At 39.0% G+C, this 18,629-nt stretch overlaps 1 protein-coding gene across 2 annotated transcripts; it reads left to right on the forward strand.

The window, feature by feature from the left end:
* Nucleotides 1-11,531: 11,531 nt before the first annotated feature.
* Nucleotides 11,532-13,524, forward strand: LOC147639060 ((R)-mandelonitrile beta-glucosyltransferase-like). 2 transcript variants are annotated; one of them, XM_086786909.1, is made up of 2 exons: nucleotides 11,532-12,197; nucleotides 12,335-13,524. In XM_086786909.1, exons 1-2 carry the CDS (start codon nucleotides 11,651-11,653, stop codon nucleotides 13,252-13,254), a joined length of 1,467 nt encoding a protein of 488 aa, XP_086643035.1. In that variant the 5' UTR covers nucleotides 11,532-11,650; the 3' UTR covers nucleotides 13,255-13,524. The 2 variants fall into 2 exon arrangements, with proteins under 2 accessions (XP_086643035.1, XP_086643027.1); XM_086786901.1 differs by having other exon boundaries at nucleotides 11,536-12,197; nucleotides 12,329-13,524.
* The last annotated feature ends 5,105 nt before the right edge of the window (nucleotides 13,525-18,629 follow it).

Genomic DNA, 18,629 nt, shown 5'->3' on the forward strand with positions numbered 1-18,629 from the left:
CTATTTTAAGTTGGGGATGGTAGGAATGTTGAGAGTTAGAGTGAACATTGCAAACATACAAGTAATGTGTTGCTCCACACATCCTTGAGATTGTGGAGTCAATGTAATTCTTATTCTTCCAAGTGAATATAAGAAGTTGTTTCTCTAAAAGTGTTGTTTCTCTAAAAGTGTTGTAAATTTAATTTTAGTTCATTTTAATGAAGTGTTGTGGTTTTTCAAGTCTAATGTGTTTCAAACCCATGAATATGTAAGAAAATAATGATAAGTATAAGTAAGTACGAATGTAAATTTAAGTATAAGTATATATTTAAGTGTAAATAATAATATAATTAACTATGCTAAAATAGAAGTATGATTTATTATATTTTAATGAAGTGTCATTGACTTTTAAGTCACTAGATATAAGTAGATGTAAGTATAAAACTAAATACAACTTTAAGTATATATTTAAGTGCAAATAATAATATAAGTAACTATGTAAATAATATGATATAATAATAATATTATGATGTAGCATGAAAAAGAATTATGATTTATGATTTATTATATTTTAATGAAGTGTCCTTTATTTACAAGAGTATAAACATAAAGTATTAAAATAAATATAAGTTTATAGCTTTTTAGAAGTACAATAATAAACATAAGTATAAATTTATTTAAAATATTATTGATTTGAGTGTAAGTATAAATTTGAGTATAAGTTAAATCATACTCATTTATACTATCTATTCTCTAGCTCTCCCCCCACTACCCATCATGGCCGTCTCCCCTACTTTCGCCCACGTGGATTAGCAGCACTTGCTATGCTCACCTTGGGGACTAGATCTACCCCAGGTTTTGCAAGAGTTTAGACCTTGAGGCTGCCATTACCACCTTAGACCCAGACTCCACCTTGTTAGCTTTATTTTGCATAGCAATCAACGAATTTACCTACTCTATCCCAAACTCCACCTTGAGTTGGATTTCTTTGTAGTTCCTCTTTGGCATGAAGAGTGGATCCAACCACGAGAAGGCGGTGAACAAAGCTCTAGCGGACATCTCTGCATTACCGCTATCACGACCTCCTATGAAGAGCACATCCCACTCGATCTCATTGATTGGGATATTACTTTTGCTATCTACATCTTGAACTCTAATGTTCAAGAGCCTGAGGATGATGGCATCCTTGTTCTCCCACTGGTAGAATACATAGACAAAGACCCAGAGGAGACCGCTCTAGACCCTGTCATTGAGGCTGCAGAGAGCTCTCGCGTGACACTTACATCCATCCAGCCTCACAAAACCCAAAGTCACGACCCACCACTAGCTTCATTAAGTGCCATCGCCATTGAAGGGGTGGAGTACCTCCTCATGCAGGATGTGTTGGAGCTCTTGGAGTTGAGGAAGGAGGAACTCTACATTATAGTTATGCGAGATGTCATTGAGGAGTTTGTGGACTTTGATTTCCAAGAAGCCCTACTCTACAGGTAGATGACGTAGGATGATATGATGATATTAGTGTAGCTGACATCTCTGCTGTCATCGCTGTCCAGAAGTAGATTGAGGATGCAGCTATATGAGATTTCAGATGAAGAGGCACCCTTGTAAAAGGAGCTCGACAAAGTAGAGAAGGTAACTTTATTTTACCAGAGGCTCCCCAAATTTGATATATGGGGCCTGTATGGCATGTAAACCCCACACATATGATGCCATGCCCATTAGAGGCCTGTAAGGGCTCTGTCCGAAGGCTCGCGTGAGAATGCCTGGTTATAATCCCACACATATGATGCCATGCCCACCATCAGAGGCCTGTAAGGGCTCTGTCCGAAGGCTCGCGTGAGAATGCCTGGTTATAATCCCACACATATGATGCCATGCCCATCAGAGGCCTATAAGGGCTCTGTTCGAAGGCTCGCGTGAGAATGCCTGGTTATAATCCCACACATATGATGCCATGCCCACCATCAGAGGCCTGTAAGGGCTCTGTCCGAAGGCTCGCGTGAGAATTCCTCGTTATTATAACCAGGCATTCTCACGCGAGCCTTCGGACAGAGCCCTTACAGGCCTCATGGGCATGGCATCATATGTGTGGGGTATTGTATAACCAAGCATTCTCACTTGAGCCTTCAGATAAAGCCCTTACAGGCCTCTGATGGGCATGGCATCATATGTGTGGGGTATTGTATAACCAAGCATTCTCATGATGCGAGCCTTCGGACGATAGAGCCCACCATCAGAGCCCTTATAGGCCTCTGATGGTGGGCATGGCATCATATTTGTGGGGTCTACATGCCATACAGGCCCCATAAATCAAATTTGGGGCCATTCTATAAAAAACATCTTCCTATCCCATGCATTGCATGATCAATGTTGACATTAGTTTTTATTAGTGAGCAGAAAATTATGTATCTTGATGAATTTGCATCGAGGCAGAGTGGAAGGTCTAGGGGCCAAGGAAGGGTTTATGACTTTGCGTTAAAGGAGTATATTGGCAAACTTGCCAATGATGTTATAGTCTTCCATAAGAGTTTCTCTCCACGGTATGCAGATAACTTTTTGAAGCTGAAAGCACTTACAAAGGGTTCTTCATTCAAATTTATTCGATTAATTCAAGTTTGGAAAAAGTTGTTCTACTTTGACACTCAAAGTTGTTTTATTTGTTCTCGACTCAAAGGTGGGGCCCCTTACATTCTATGGTGGCCCATGGCATTGTTGTGGGGGTACAAGATCCCACCGTCATCAGGGCAGAGCTTGAAGGGTTCAATGTTTTGATTCCAGCCATCAAGGCTATGATGCTTCATAATTTCATATAAGTATTTTTCAAAAATTTATGTTGTAGAAAGTGTTTAGAATGCTTTGTTAGGAAATCTAATGTGTTTTGAAAAAAAATTGTGTTATAAAGGAATTTTTTGGGTTTTGGTCATTTTCAGGTAGTTGCCATTTTCGTGGGTGAGTTTTGATTAGGTTAGAGGTGGAATTAGGAGAAGTTTTGTATGAGAGTTTTTCCATTTTGTATGTAGAACAACTTTGCTCACGTGAAAATTTTGTGATTCGCATTATTTCACGTCCGTTTGGTGACTCCAAAGTGGTTTTTGAGTGGTTTTGTGCTAAAAATGTGCCTAGGTTTACATGTTGAGACATTGCAAGTCCTAAACGGAGGTCAAGGGCAAAGATTTAGCCTCGGACGAACAAATACAAAGTCGAAGAGGAGGATGGAACATTCGAGAGATGAGCTATCGAGCATCCTCATCGGGTCATTGAGTGCGAGTGGCGCACCATGAGAAAGGGCCGATTTTTCGATATTAAAAAAAACGTAATCTCATGGGACTGATGACCGCGTGTGAAGAAGGCTTCTTGAACACACTACATTGCCAAAAATATGGGACGCGGTTCGAGAAAGCCCAAAAAGGGCTACTTTTGGCTTTTCGTATGGGAAGAAGAGGAACTTAGGAAAACCGAAGAAGAAGAAGATTGTGAGTGCGAGAGAGAGTGTGTGTGAGTGTAAGTGCAAGTTTTTCATGAGAGTAAAAGTGCGAGTGAGATAGCTTGGGGGTGATCGGCAGGTGGTTCAAGCTCTTTCTTCCAAGAGTGCTTCATATCAAATTGTTGTAACTTTCTTGATTATATACAGAGTTGTTCTCTTTTTGCCTTGAAAATTTGTGCAAATTCTATTTTCTTTGAATTGTATTGTGATTTTTTAGCCGAAGCCTTACAAAGATGGCTTCAGAGTCTACAGAGCCTAGTAGTAAGAAGCCTAGGATATAGCCATGATGCCTATGTAACCTTTGATGACTATGTTTTAATGACTGTAAATTTCTATGCTATGAATAGAAATTTGGGTTGCGGAGTTTTTTGTTTAATACATGTGTTGTAATGTATTTTATTAGTCGACTCAAGAAAATAAATTCAAATTACACACGTAACTTAAATGAAAATTGTAGCCATTTGAAGACACAAATAAAGCAACAAATTGTATAAACTCAAATTAAAAGAGACTTATTTACACCACAAGATAAGAACAAAAACTTTGTATATTTCATTAAGCTTTACATAGCTTTTGAGAATTACATTTATCTGAAATATATACAAATATAACTAAAGATACTGGCCTAGAGGATCTCTCCACTGTCACATGTGTTGCACCAACCGCATGTCCTTTTTAATGATGGTGACCCTCTTCGGATCGAAAGCTACAAAGACCGTGTCACCAAAAAAATCCGCTTTGTATGCCTCTGCAGCCTCCTAGAGTGCCCCCAAGGCCTGAGCTATCCATCTCGTAGTAGTGGGCTTGATGCTGCGAGAACCCAGAACCTCATGTCATGATGAAGTTGTAGATCCTGCATGATCTCTTGCACCACATGTTGGAAGGACAACTTTGGCAAGAGTCGTTTGGTATTACCTAATCTCACAGAGAGCCACACTGCCAGGCCTCCACCTAGGCTTGCAATGTTACTACACGGGCGATGGTTGGAGGGGGGGGTACTCCACGTCCCACCTTGGGGGACTAGACTCTCTTTGTAGTGTTCTTGGTGTGAGCCATGCTCTTGGAGAGGTGACGGAGAGAAATGAAAGATGAGAAATGAGGTGATATGAGGGTCACTTCCATATTTATAGATGGAAATTTATTTTTTAAAAACATTTGTCTAATATATAAATATGATAATTTTTAATTTTAAAAAATACTTTTGCTTATCAAAATGAGCTCAAATTTTATGTGTACATAGAATTATAATAAACCACCTCTTACATAAAATATCAGCCCCATGAGAGGCCTGTAGGGTCCTTGTTCGAAGGCTCACGTGAGAGACCTACTTAAAAAAAATAAGGCCTCCACAACGAGCCTTCGGCAGATAGGGGCCATACAGGCCTCTCATGGGTCTAATATTTTATCTAGGCTATGTAAACCTTATGATATATGCACAAGAAAAAATTTCAACCTATTCTGATCATTACACACCATGCATCAAGCTTTTCTTGAAAAAAACACTATTATCGTATAAAAACACTTGCACATGGACTTGCTTGCACATGCACATGGACTTGCTTGCACATGCACATGCATGCTCATGATGTAAGCCACATGATCTATGCATAGAATAAATTTCAGCCCATTATGATCACTGCACACCATGCATCGATTTTTTCTTGAAAAAATTATAAATATACACATGCACATTCGAATAAAAAAGCACCTACACATGCACATGCAATTTTTTTCCCATGAAAATATAAGAATACACACTGACATTGAAAATGAAGAAAACCTAATATATCCAAATCAATGGGCAAATTCGATACATCACATCAAGGACACAACATTGGAAATAAAGAAAACTTAAAATATCCAAATCCAGTACATCGCGCATCAAGTACAACTAGTTAAGTAGAACCGAACCAAAAAAATGATACATGAGAATTTACATAGCTCTTCAAACCATGCCATGGTTAAGGTTGAATGCATAACTATTGTTCCTACCAATAAGATAGAGATCCGAGGGCTTGAGTGTGATGTGACGGGCATGGATGGCTATAACAACTAACCATCCTGCATGAGGTCCACCAAGTATCTTTTAGTCACCTCTTGAAGAGCAAGCAACGCTTGGGCTGACCATCATTCTACATTACGTGCTTGATCTCTTGAAAAGTACCTGTAGTGATTTTCCCTTTGTAGATCTTGCAATATTTCTCGCACCAACCCCGAGAAAGGTGCCTTGGGTAATCAACTCAGGACTCTTCTAGAACCTCTTAATTTCACGAAGAGCGGCAGTGCCTGGTCTCCATCTTCTCTTCTTATGCGTTGGTGGACAAACATTACTAGCGGGAGTAGCTTGACCTTCATCATTGTCGGTGTTAGTATGTTCACTAGATTCAGATGAACAAACTGGTGTCTTGGTAGGCATGTTGTCTTTGCTTAGTATATGCGCCATACTCACAAGCTAGAAGGAATGGAGGAATGGAGAGAAATTAAAGAAGTGCCTTCATTTATAAATGAAACTTACTATAAGTTATTGACACTTACTTTTGAAGAATATCAACACTTTGAAAAAGTTATCCATGTTGACTTTAGCAAATACTTGTTTTGAAAAAGTTATCCATGTTGACTTTAACAAACACCTATTTCTTTAAAACATTAGATTGCTTCAGTAGTCTCATAAACATAAAACAACTATTTCATTTTAACATTGGATTGCTCCAATACTCTCATAAACATAAAATGTTATTTCTTAATTACAATTCTAAATCACTTCCACATCACCACTTTGTATTCAATGTTTTCATTTGCTACCGACTCTCTCTTGGGTTGTCAACCATTCTGTATGATGTTCTCTAGCCATGCTATTTTCATATCTTGCTTTCTTCACTTCATATATTGCCCTGCAAAATAGCTTTTGTATAATTGGATTTAGACTTTAATAATTTATCCTCATACCTTATCTCTATTCTCCTATATCACCATTGGAGCCTCATAGGATCTCACCAAACTTCCTTGTTCAGCAAAGTATGGACCATGAGCCTCAAGTATGTGTTGCATTCAAAAACACAAGATCTACAGTTAATAAACTCAAAATATTACATTCACATTTTAATTATAAAAACAAAATATTACATTCACATTTTAATTATAAAAACAAAATATTACATTCACATTTTAATTATAAAAACAAAATGGAGACCACTCTGACCATATAGTGTGTAATGCAATTTGAAGTCCATGCCTTTGTCATTAAGTTATGAAAGTTTACAACTGCCTTTGGCATCATTAGAATTGAATGTCATCTTTTGTAAAAGTGGTGCCAATTTATCAAGTGCAATCTACACATTTGTCTTTGCTATCCACATCCATCTCCCATTGCTCCAATCATGAACAGCCATGTGTAGTTTTTTCCATGCTTTATACTTCTCCGGTTGTTTTACAAGCAACTTACCATCTTCATCTCATGGTGGAGATAAGAATTTCCTAGCCTTTGCTCCCCCAAAACACGGTTTGCATGACAAATTTTCACTCTTTCCTGACTTTTTCTCATCCTTTTTTATTTCTACTTGGCCCTGGTGTGATCTAACATCAGATAAGACTTGTTCTATCTTCTTGTATATTGCATCAGCATCTGAAGCATGCTGCATCTTGTAGGCAAAACACACACACCAAATTTTCTATTATACTTACTATGCAATGCAAGGTGTAAAAGTGGACCCTTGTTAAGGGTATTTCTAAAATAGGATCCCACTTAGGATCTAATGGCACCAACATTCCATTCCTTTCAACATATTGGTCACGTGTTGGAGCACCATATTACCCTATCCTTGCAATCCATTGTTTCTTCCCATCCTTGCCTTTCTTTCTAGATTGCATGTAATATAAGCAAGGGAACTCAGTTGATGTTGAATTTGAAAAACCAAACACACATTTTAACAACTTCACTCTCATTCAAGCTTCAAAACAAATTGAAGCTTACCTCTACACTCTTTGGTGATAGACATCTTGTAGAAGTTCACCATTGTTGCTTGTAGCTTACATACATCCAATATAAAGTTATTGTCTACATTTGAAGGGCACTTCCTTTGATCCAGACTTAAGCATCTGTGTTTGTTCCAAATGTATTGGCTCACCAATTGTATCTAAGAATTTTGCATTAAGATCTTTCCATGCCTACTTCACATGGAACGGTTTAGGCACGGGTACCACCCATCTTTTGTTAATAACAACCTTAAACCCTACATCCAATTGCTTATAAATCAGAGCATAGGCGTTAGAGCTAATCCCTCACATATGCCTTGAGCATCTGTAGCTGTGAAGGTATTGCTTACTTTCTTCAAGCGTACTCTTGCAGCATCATCACCAATGGTTTTGAATCAATGTAGACTTCATAAGGACCTTTGCAATTGCATCATCAACCTCTTCACTTGGATTGTTGGAAAACATATTCTTCATGTTTGCACATTATGCATAGACCCACCGATTATATTTCCCACTCCCTTTGTTAACTGATAAAGTGGTTTGAGCAACCTCACATACATGCTTCTTTGGTTTTCATTGAGAGTGTTGAACAACAGCCTTTGCAAGCATTGCTACCATCTTTTTGTTGTCTTTCTCCAAACCTTGCATTTTTCCATGTAGTTCTTCATTGTCTACCTCGACAACATGCACCACATTTTTCACATAACATGCATCGCATCTTGTAGAGTGTGATTCTCTCTCTCCTTTTCACTTAGTTATTTTGCAAGCTCCTTGATCCTTGCATCCATGCCCATCATGGTGCGCTGAACACATGTGTAAACACTATGAGCTTGCATTGCTAGCCTCCTAGTGTATCCCAATAACCCTATATTGCCTTCACCACACACATACTTAATGAAAGATGTAAGCCCACTAAATTGTGGAGGACTTTGGGTAATTGGATTGGGTGGATAAATACACCCCTTAACCCAAAGAGCGACATGTTTTTTTCCTGCATTTCTCTCTTATTGTATTAGCTCTGGTTGCTTTTCACTTGTTGTCATTCTCTTGTATAGTGGTGTATACTCAAGTCCCAATTAGAAGTGAATGTCTCTCTTCTTGCTGTCATTCTCTTGTATAGTGGTGTATACTCAAGTCCCAATTAGAAGTGAATGTCTCTCTTCTTGTTCCGGGCTACATCCTAAAATTAGCATTTGGACAAAACATAGTTATTAACCAAAAATTAGCTTTGGACAAAACACAATTGTTAACAAAAAAATAGCTTTTATACATTTGTACAACTCAAAAATTTAACAAATAACACAACTTTAACCAGAAATAATGAATCTACATATCCATAACTATATTAATGATATATATATAGACCTCCCTCTCTCACCTTGAGTAAGACAAAACTCTTCTCAACTTCTTTATCAAAATCTTCTGGAGCTGCCAATGAGCTCGGTCATCCTCGTCAGTTTTTCGTGCTTATCTATTTCATATCCCGCTATTAACACGGCTTATCTGTTTCATATCCCGCTAAACACAACCAATTTCAATTGCTGAAAAGCAAAGAAATAATTATTTTCCTCATGTTTACTTAAGGAAATAAGGCAACAAATTCTTCTTTCTATATTTATTTCAGACTGCACTGACTTTAAAAAACTACGTTATTCAATATTAATGTGCCTCTTTAACAAAAGCTCTTGTGGAGAATTATTGCAGGCTCTTCTGAAACGAAGAAGCAACGATCTGATCTGTCTGTCTGCCAGTGCCTGAAATTCCCTACTGCTAAAAACGACAAGCTTATTAAGGCTTCGATAACCATACACATCAGCAATGGTGACATTGACGTCTCAAATTGGGAGCCACTTGAAGAATTTAAACGCATGGAGTGTGTCAAGGGATTATTTGCACTAGAGAAAGGTGGCACACTCAATTATCTGCACTTCCAAATCATGGCCCCATCTTTGATAAATATAGGGAAACTAATTAAGAGGTATATGCAATGGGATTTGTTTAAGCCATAAGGAGGTTTGGTTATGTGTAGAGCACTTCATCAGGTACGTATGCATACTTTTGAAGGTATGCTAGGGTATTGTATGAAAGATATACACAAGAACCATTTCAAGTTCTTTTGTCACAATGTTTCATCCGAAGAAATAACTCATGGGCATGAGTTATATGCTTTGTATGGTCAAGGTGATCTAAAGGATAAGGTTTGCTTGACACCAGTTAACATGTTCATAGAGCATGCCTATGTATTCAGGGAAAATTACATTACTAATAAATTAGGCGCGACACTTGAAAACACTCTACTTCGAATGTTACAAGGTGGAAAATATTATCCCCCTGCATCATGGATAATACCAAAAACCAATAACGGCATGGAGAGGAAAAGAGCTTTTGCTATTTGGAAAGTCATGAAAACAGCACACTTGACGCAATGTCTTGATGTAGAAGATACTTAAGTCTATGGAAATGATAGAGAAGTTGACGATTTGAGAAGCGATTATCGCAATCAACAGTATGAGGAAGAAACTAGCTGGCAACACCCGATCGTGGTTGATGGTGAGGACCATGAGAAGAAAAAGACTTTAGCAATGCATACTTTTTAGTGTAGCAAAAAACAGCCAAGTTCAGACAAGTAATTGTTGATGGACAAGACTTTGTGCCTCTATTGCCTACTACTTGAAAATACATTGGGTTGCCAAAAGAAGATGCTTGCTTTTTATAGACTTCTAGTCTCTCTTGTGCGTTTGGATGTCGAAATACACTTTCTTTACCTGTTTGCATATACTTACATTTGCCTTGTAAGTTGCAGTTTGTGAGGTTTGCTCATGCACAAAGCACTGAATATAATATATTTTCTTAATGAAACCTTTGCATTGGTCATTTAAACCTTTGCTAAATTTACGATATATTCTCGTCTTCATGGTTTCCCACTTCTTTTTTTGAAACAATAATTATATAGATTAATATTATCAGAAGATGCCCTTTATAAAAAGTCCTTTTCTCCTACTAACACATCCCTTCTCTTAATTACATCAAGTAAAGACTTTGAAGCCAAATAGACCACAAGAAAATTCAGAAACCTTCTATTTCACTGTTGAGTAATCTGCGGATCAGGTCTCACTTTTTATCCTCCCAGACAAAGGAAGACTGCTCCCATGAGATGTGATACCCTAGTTGCATACAAGCAACAATCATGACCTTAGAAGTGTAGGCCTTAGGGGATTGCTTCTCCAAGACCTCTTCTCTTGTCTAGATTTTCATCACTGGCCTAGTCCCCAAGGGGTTCTCAATGCCACAAAAGTATAGACTGGTTACTTCTCTTTCAAGTACCACCTCCTTGTTTTTGGCCCAAACTTAGGTTGTTTTCACAAAAGTATAGACTGGTTACTTCTCTTTCAAGTACCACCTCCTTGTTTTTGGCCCAAACTTAGGTTGTTTTGCTTTCACATCAAAACCTCAATATTCTTGTTACATCATGACAATTGTTAGGGGGACCTAGTATGTACAAGAGTCTCCTCAACCATAGAACATATCGTCTAATCCCAGCTTGTAGGGCCTAAATTAACTGTACCATAGCATCATCATTCAATTTATTAACATAATATACTAACTGGCATATATGTACACATTTAAACATCAATTCTAGTACATATACCCCAAGTCTAGTCTCTTTCTGAAAAATTATATTGTTTCTAGAATTCCATATCTCCTAGAGGCAAGATTATGTTAAAGACCAAGTCAACAGCCCTATTAGTAGCTACCAATCTACCAAGGACCCATGAGGCAGAATTGGGAAATGTGTCTCAAGAACACGGTTTCCCACTTCTTATTTGAACCTGTCTTAAATTTATCTTAACAGAAACTTCACTTCTTCGGCTAATATGCACGGGCAAAACGAAAATAAATTATTGACACCAAACAAAATGTGCTTGCCTTTATTCTGATAGAGAGTTTGCCTTTATTGTGATTGGTTGGGAAAAACATCATCACGTGTGTGTGCAAAGGTCCGTGGTGACTCCGCACAGATCTGGGCCATTGACTTGAGTGTTGGGCGGCGGAGCTCAGGGGAAGGTTGGGCGAACACGAAACTTGGTTCTTATCTGCTTGCTGAATAGATATATTGGCCGGCTGTGGCCACGAACCCATCGCCGGTCCCTTCTCCCTCACCTGTCTCTAATTAAGCCCAGCACCGAATCAGCTTCTCTTCTCTGGTAGTGAGACATGGATGCTCCTATAGTCCGGGCCTTTGCTAGTAGTAGTAACAGTACCCATGCTTTGGTTCTTCCGATGCCTGCACAAGGGCACATCAATCCCATGCTTAATTTCTCCTTCCAGCTTGCGGTGCGTGGGTTTATCATCACCTTTGTCAACACAGAGAAAGCTCACAACCGCATGCAGCTCGACAATATTACTCAATCCCAATCTGAGTCTGAGCGCCATAATGCTCCTCTTGGCGTGGACATTCGATTTGCAACTATCCCTGATGGATCCCAAGAGCCCTTGCCCGGACAAAGCGACCAGTTCCCGATTAGCAGCATAGTTCAAATCTTGCAGGGCATTGCATCGCAGCAAGGGTTGCTCGAGGAGATGATAATCAACTCTAGAGCTACACCAAACCCCATCACTTGCGTTATTGCGGATTCATTCTTTCCTTGGACGCAAGGTTTAGCTAATAAGCTAGGGATTAAGAGGGTGCTTTTTTGGACTTCTAATGCAGTGACATTGGCTGCTGCAGTGGAGCTGAAAAGCGGGAAATTGCAAATCACAGGCAAATATTATCACAACTCCATTTAAATTTTTTCCCCAAAAAAGGAAAAAAACTAAATTCGTCTAACATCACAACTGGGTGGACATCTGCATAGATGAGTAGATTGATGAGGTTTGTTCGTGTAAATGCAGATGCAGATGCGGATGCGGATGCGGATGACCCCAATATTGAAGTGTCCAGTGAAAATGTGACAGCTGGAGTTCCACTGAAGTCATCGGATTTTTTGGCTGCTTTACCATTTCGTGACCCAGAGCGTCTGAGAATTTTCAAGGAGAGGTTGGATGGTGTGGAGGGTACAGCTTGCATTGTGCTCAACACGTTTGAAGCGCTGGAGGCCCCTAGCCTTGAGGCCTCCGCTCCTTCTTCATGTGAAACAAAAGTGCTGTGCGTAGGGCCCCTCTTGCCACCTGGCAGCTTCAACGACAGCGCAACCTTGATCAGCGCCAGCTTCTACCCAGAAGAAAGCATGTGCATCCCATGGCTTGACCAACAAGCGGTGGGTTCTGTGCTCTACATCTCCTTTGGCAGCATTGCTTCGTTGTCCACACAACAACTTCAAGAGCTTGCGCTCGGCATCGAAGACAGCAAGCAGCCGTTCCTGTGGGTTGCACGATGCAGCCGTGAGCTCTTCCCGGAAGGCTTCCTCGACCGCACACATGGTCGTGGCCTTGTAGTTAACTGGGCTGCTCAGATCCAGGTGTTGGGGCACGTGGCAGTTGGTGGCTTCTTGACGCATTGCGGGTGGAACTCCACCGTGGAGAGCATTCACATGGGGGTTCCCATGCTGTGCTATCCGATGTTAGCTGACCAGCATCTTAACACATTAATTCTAACAAAGGTTTGGAAGCTTGGGATTGGCATGCAGAAAGGGAAAGAAGACGATGTGATAAGAAGGGTTGAGGTCCAAAGGGCTATCACTGCACTCATGCACTCAGAAGAGCTCCGCCTAAAAGCCGCCACATGGAAGGCTGCCGCTCGTCGTGCAGTAGAACAAGGTGGTTCATCCTACTCCGCACTTGAAACTCTCATCCACGACCTCACAAAGGAACAACTATAAGATTGATCAATTATGCCACGTTTTTGCCAAATGTGTTTAATGGGTGTACAGGTCTTTGCTTGTCAAGCTATTTCTATTGTGATTGCAGCGAAGGACTTATAGAAAAGAAAAAAACTTGGGCATGCGCGCTCGGCCCAACTAAATGATTGTAGGATGAGTGATGGCCCAAATTAAGGGGCCTAGTGGCAATCTCCTTGTTCAATCTTTGGCCCTTCAAATATTGTAATGTTTTTTAGTAGTTGCTTTTTTTTTCCTCCTTATTTATATAAATGGCTTGCGTAGTAATGGTAGACACACATCTCTTTAATTTCCTCAAGTCAAAGTTAGAGGAGAAGACGTGTGTTATTCTGGCTTCTACTTTCTTGGTGTCCTTTACTTAGCCAACCCACTTTACAAGCTAGTTCAAAGAATCTTAGGATTGTAATTTGAGTCTTAATAAGAAGTTTGCAATTTGTCTTTTCTCACAATTAGTTGTAAAAAGGTTGCACCTTGCAAGTGATCAAAACTATGCCCACAGGTTTCCACTTCCCCTTTAAGCCCGGAATTGAGTTGAAGGCAAATAATTATTTATATGTTATATCGCATATTCACAACCCTTATCATGGCTGCATATTGTTACATTAATTATTTAATCAATACAATGATCCTAGCATTAAACCTTAGATTACGGTGTGTTTTGAGGGAAGTATGCACGTGCATTTTATATTATGCACACATGTGTACCCACCCCAATATCAAGCTTGGTAAGAGACTTATAGACCACCAAGCAAAGCTCACGAGCTTCACCTTCTCATATAGAATGTTTGCTTGCTAAGTGGTCCTCCCGTGCTAGTTCTCACATTAAGGTGGCTCTAATTACCCTAGGTGGTGTAATCTAGTAAAGAAATAGCTTGTGTGGTTAGTAAACAAATCCAAGTCATTCACTTACAATGCCTAGACTTGCACAAAGATAATAAAAGGAAGAAGGGAGGAAAAGATTATGTGATCTAAAAGAGGGAATTGCCTTCCTAAACCTAAGCAACACCTTCCTAAACTATAAGGAATGGCATGTCCACACACACTTGCATAAGGGAGAAAGAAAGTGGAGAGAACACTCAGTTCTATTGCACAAATGGAAAGATTATTACAACATGAGAAATTTAATGTATGTATTCCATTTCTCATTAGGCTACACAAGAATATGTGACTCAAAGGTGCTTATTTGTTGGTTTTAGATCCTTTACACATAGTTCGCCTCATTTATTTGTTTTTCGCATGATACAAGCTTGATACCCAAGATATCTAGACATCCTTTAGACACTTATAACATGATACAATCTTGACGCCCAAGATATCTAGACATTCTTATATTAACATGAAAGATGCTTTTACAACATAATAGCGTGATACAATCTTGACACCCAACATATCTAGACATTCTTATATTAACATGAAAGATGCTTTTATAACATAATAGCATGATGATAATTTTCTCGACATAATAAAGCTAAGCATTTCAAAAACATCCTTGGCACTTATATAGATCCTCATTAATGGAAAGCTTCATGTTAATTAAAGCATAAGACCTTACATCACGCAAAAGATATCAACTTCACATCCTTCAAATGTGTGGCATATTATTCGGAATCCATGAATTTCATCATTGCTTTCTTTATCTCCTCTCTGCTTAAAATCTCATTAACCCCTTTTTCTCTCTCAAACCCACTCACCACACTTTGATTCAATCAAGGGTTGGTCTACACAACATGGATACCCCCATGAAGAAGCTCTTTACTATACGGAGTTCCACCTACATGGTGTCAAAAAGTGAGTTACAACTAAGGGATAGCCAATTTTTTTGGAAAGCAAGGAAGCACACTTTTTACATGACATCAAATTTTATATTTAAAAAAATCACGTTAAAGTGAGCACTTATAAAAAATCATGTTAAAGTGAGCATTGATATAAAAATATGTAACATACACATTGTAAATATATCACATTAAGCACAATGTGACATGCATTGCAAATATAGTTCAGTTAGTTCATTATGATTCCATTTAGCTGTTATATTTTATTGCTACGAAGTTGTTACTGCAAATTAAGCACCTTTTACTTAGAAAATGAGAAACTGAATTCAAAATTGAAATCTTAAGCACGGATTTCCCTCGATAGGGAAGGGATTTTTCTACAATTGAAAGGAGTAATCGAAGTGGCCTAAATTGTGTTGTACAGTTTTGAAATTTGGTAGCTTTGAACCAAAATTAGCAACATTCTGAACATCTAAACAATAGACGGAAAGAGCCCATAGAATCATGAGGCAATCCCAAACAATTTCACTAAAAAAATCTCAGCGGCCCGAAAGACGCTCCCAAACACGTGCGGTGGGCCCCTCCATGACCCCCACTTGAGTGACATACGATGCCTACGAATGCCTCCTCTCAAACACCCAAGAGCTCGTACAACCCTTTTAGACCCCCTCCTGGATAGGTGGTGTGCGTAACCTCCCCTTGCCACCTCCACTCTAACGTATATAGCCATATTTGGTAGTGATTTGTGTGAACACACTAGCACTAGCCGGGGTGCTTTTTCCCTCTTTAGGAGGTTTTTCTCCCCGTGCTAGTATACACCCATCTTGGGGTATACTTATCATATTTGAACACCACACATTCATAAACGATATCATCTCATTGTGTGCTCCCTTGACCTCCTTCTCCACTGCGCATGCGTATGTGTGTGTGTGTGTGTGTGTGTGTGTGTGTGTGTGAGCATTCCTGTAACCCTATTTCCAACATTTGGTATCAAAGCATATGCTCATGTCCTTGTGTTGTTGCCTACTCTTCTCACCAGGCAACTCTGTCTTCTTGAACCGGATCAAGGAACCCTTCTGGGAAAGAAAAGAAAGTGGACCCAAAAGTGTGTAGTACTACGCTCCAATTTTTTGGTCAGATTTCCATTCCAAGCGCGTTTTGAGGGTCGTTTGCGTGGTTTTTTGTTTTGTACAAAGATCTTCGGGGAGCAGATTTATAGTATTCTTTATTAAATTCTAGAGTAGTATTGTCATATCTACTACATATGGGTGTACAGATACACGGGAGAGCATCAATAGTAGACACTCACCACACTCGAGCTACACTTCAACGACATCGATCTCTACATCTTACGAGTAAAATTTCTTTATAGTATTCTTTATCAAATTCTAGAGTAGTATTGTCATATCTACTACATATGGGTGTACAGATACACGGGAGAGCATCAATAGTAGACACTCACCACACTCGAGCTACACTTCAACGACATCGATCTCTACATCTTACGAGTAAAATTTCTACTCACTTTACACTGCATTTCTTTTATACATCTTACATGTCTCCATTGTGAGCAGCCACCTTGGTTGCATCAAAGACGCACTTAACACTTTGAAGGTTGTGTGATTACTTACTTAGGTATTATTTGAAATGGAAAACTATGATGTATTTTGAATGTTATCTGGCAAAGGATAAGCTTGACGGGACCAACAATCTGTTGTGGTCCTACATGATGTATGTATTTGTAGCCAAAGTGCTATGGAATGTTGTGGTTGGTACTAAGAAACCTCTTGGTTCCTCTGATGAATATGATGCAAAAGGCGCATTTGCCGACATGGACTCCGTTTCACATGGTGCATTACCACAGGATAGCATACCTCTTATGAAGAAACAAGCAGAGTGGGATGGAAGAGATACGTAGGCACATGCGTTGCTTGCTTTGTCAGTCAAGAAGAGTATCATTCCTCACATTCGGTCACCCAAGACTACTAAACATGCTTTGGATGCACGTGCATCATTGTACCAAGTACATAATGAAGCACGTATTACTTATTTACTCAAGCAATTAGCATCAGAGCATATGAATGAGAGAGACTCTATGGATAATTTTCTTACAAAAATCAAAGATTTTAAGGACCAATTGGTCAATGTTAATGAAGTTTATCCTAACAGTTCATTGGTGCCTACTGTCTTGAATACGTTACCTGACTTCTTGTATCAAAGTTTTTCTTCTACCACATCAAACTCATGATTGATGATTGAAAGGCAATCCAAATGCCTTGAAGTTTCAGGAGTTGGTTTCTATTCTCTTGCACAATAAGAGTAATCCAAGCAAAACAAATTTTTCATACATATAAGAGATCAAAAAGTGAATGGAGGAAGAGAAAAAAAGAAAGACTCAGGCATGGTTGTAGAGTTGATGTGTTAGCATCTAATGCAGAAAGCAAAGAATCTACAAACCATGCATATGATGATTGGGCTTTCATGATACAATACAGTTTTGACCATTCACACAAAGATGTATGCATAGCTATTATAAATGTATACGTCTAGTATTTTGATAGTGGTTCTAGTATTTTGATAGTGGTTCTAGTAAGAACATTTCTCATCGCAATTATTCTCATTACTTGAATCTGCTCCATAGAGAAACATTGTTACATGTGCAAAACAACTCCTCATATCATGTAAAAGGATTTGGTAAAATTATTCTCACTGCTATAAATGGTGAAACAATCGCGCTCTCAGATGTATTATATCTACTAAGAATCAAGAAGAACTTGTTATCTATCTTTGTCATTAATAAGGCTTAGTGGTTCAGTTTGTGGATGACATATATATTATTCATGATTATAGCGATAATACGATTATTTCTTCTAGTACTTTATCTCATAGTCTTTATAAGCTAGATGCATATGAAAGACAAAAGCATGCTATATGTATAGTCTTTACCACAAAGACAAGGGTGATGCTAAGCTTTGGCATGCATGCTTTTGTCTCTTCAACTTTGGCAGTTTGTTGCGTTTGCATAAGCATGCATGTGTGCTTGTGTGTATATATGTGCATGAATCTATACACATGTATGTGTGCATACGCACATATTTGCATGTGTGTGTGGGTGTGTGCAAGTGTGTAAGTATACGAGTGTGTATGTGCATCATGTGCACTTGTGTGCGCGCACATATATGGGTGTGTGTAGACGCATGTGCATGTGATTAGGTGTGTTGATTTTGTGTACACACATGAGAGTATGTGCGCGTGCTCTTATATATATACACGTGTGTGTCTGTGTACGTGTGCACAAGTGTAGGTTACGCATCTATGTGCCTGTGTATGAATGCACGTGTATGTATGCATGTGTATGTGTATATGTGTATACATACACGAGCTTATGTATGCATGTGTACATGTATATGTGCAAGTATGTCTGTGTGCAAGCTCGAGTGTTCATGCACGTGTATGTGTGTACATGTGTGGTACAAGTGTGCGTGCAAGCATGCAAGAGTGTATATACGTGCATCATGTGCATGTGTGCAAGTATTGTACATACATGTACATCATTTGTGCACATGATGTACATACATGTGTGCA

Source organism: Cibotium barometz, chromosome 4 (genome assembly GCF_041138505.1).
Source record: "Cibotium barometz isolate CiBa-2024 chromosome 4, ASM4113850v1, whole genome shotgun sequence".
NCBI lineage: Eukaryota > Viridiplantae > Streptophyta > Polypodiopsida > Cyatheales > Cibotiaceae > Cibotium > Cibotium barometz.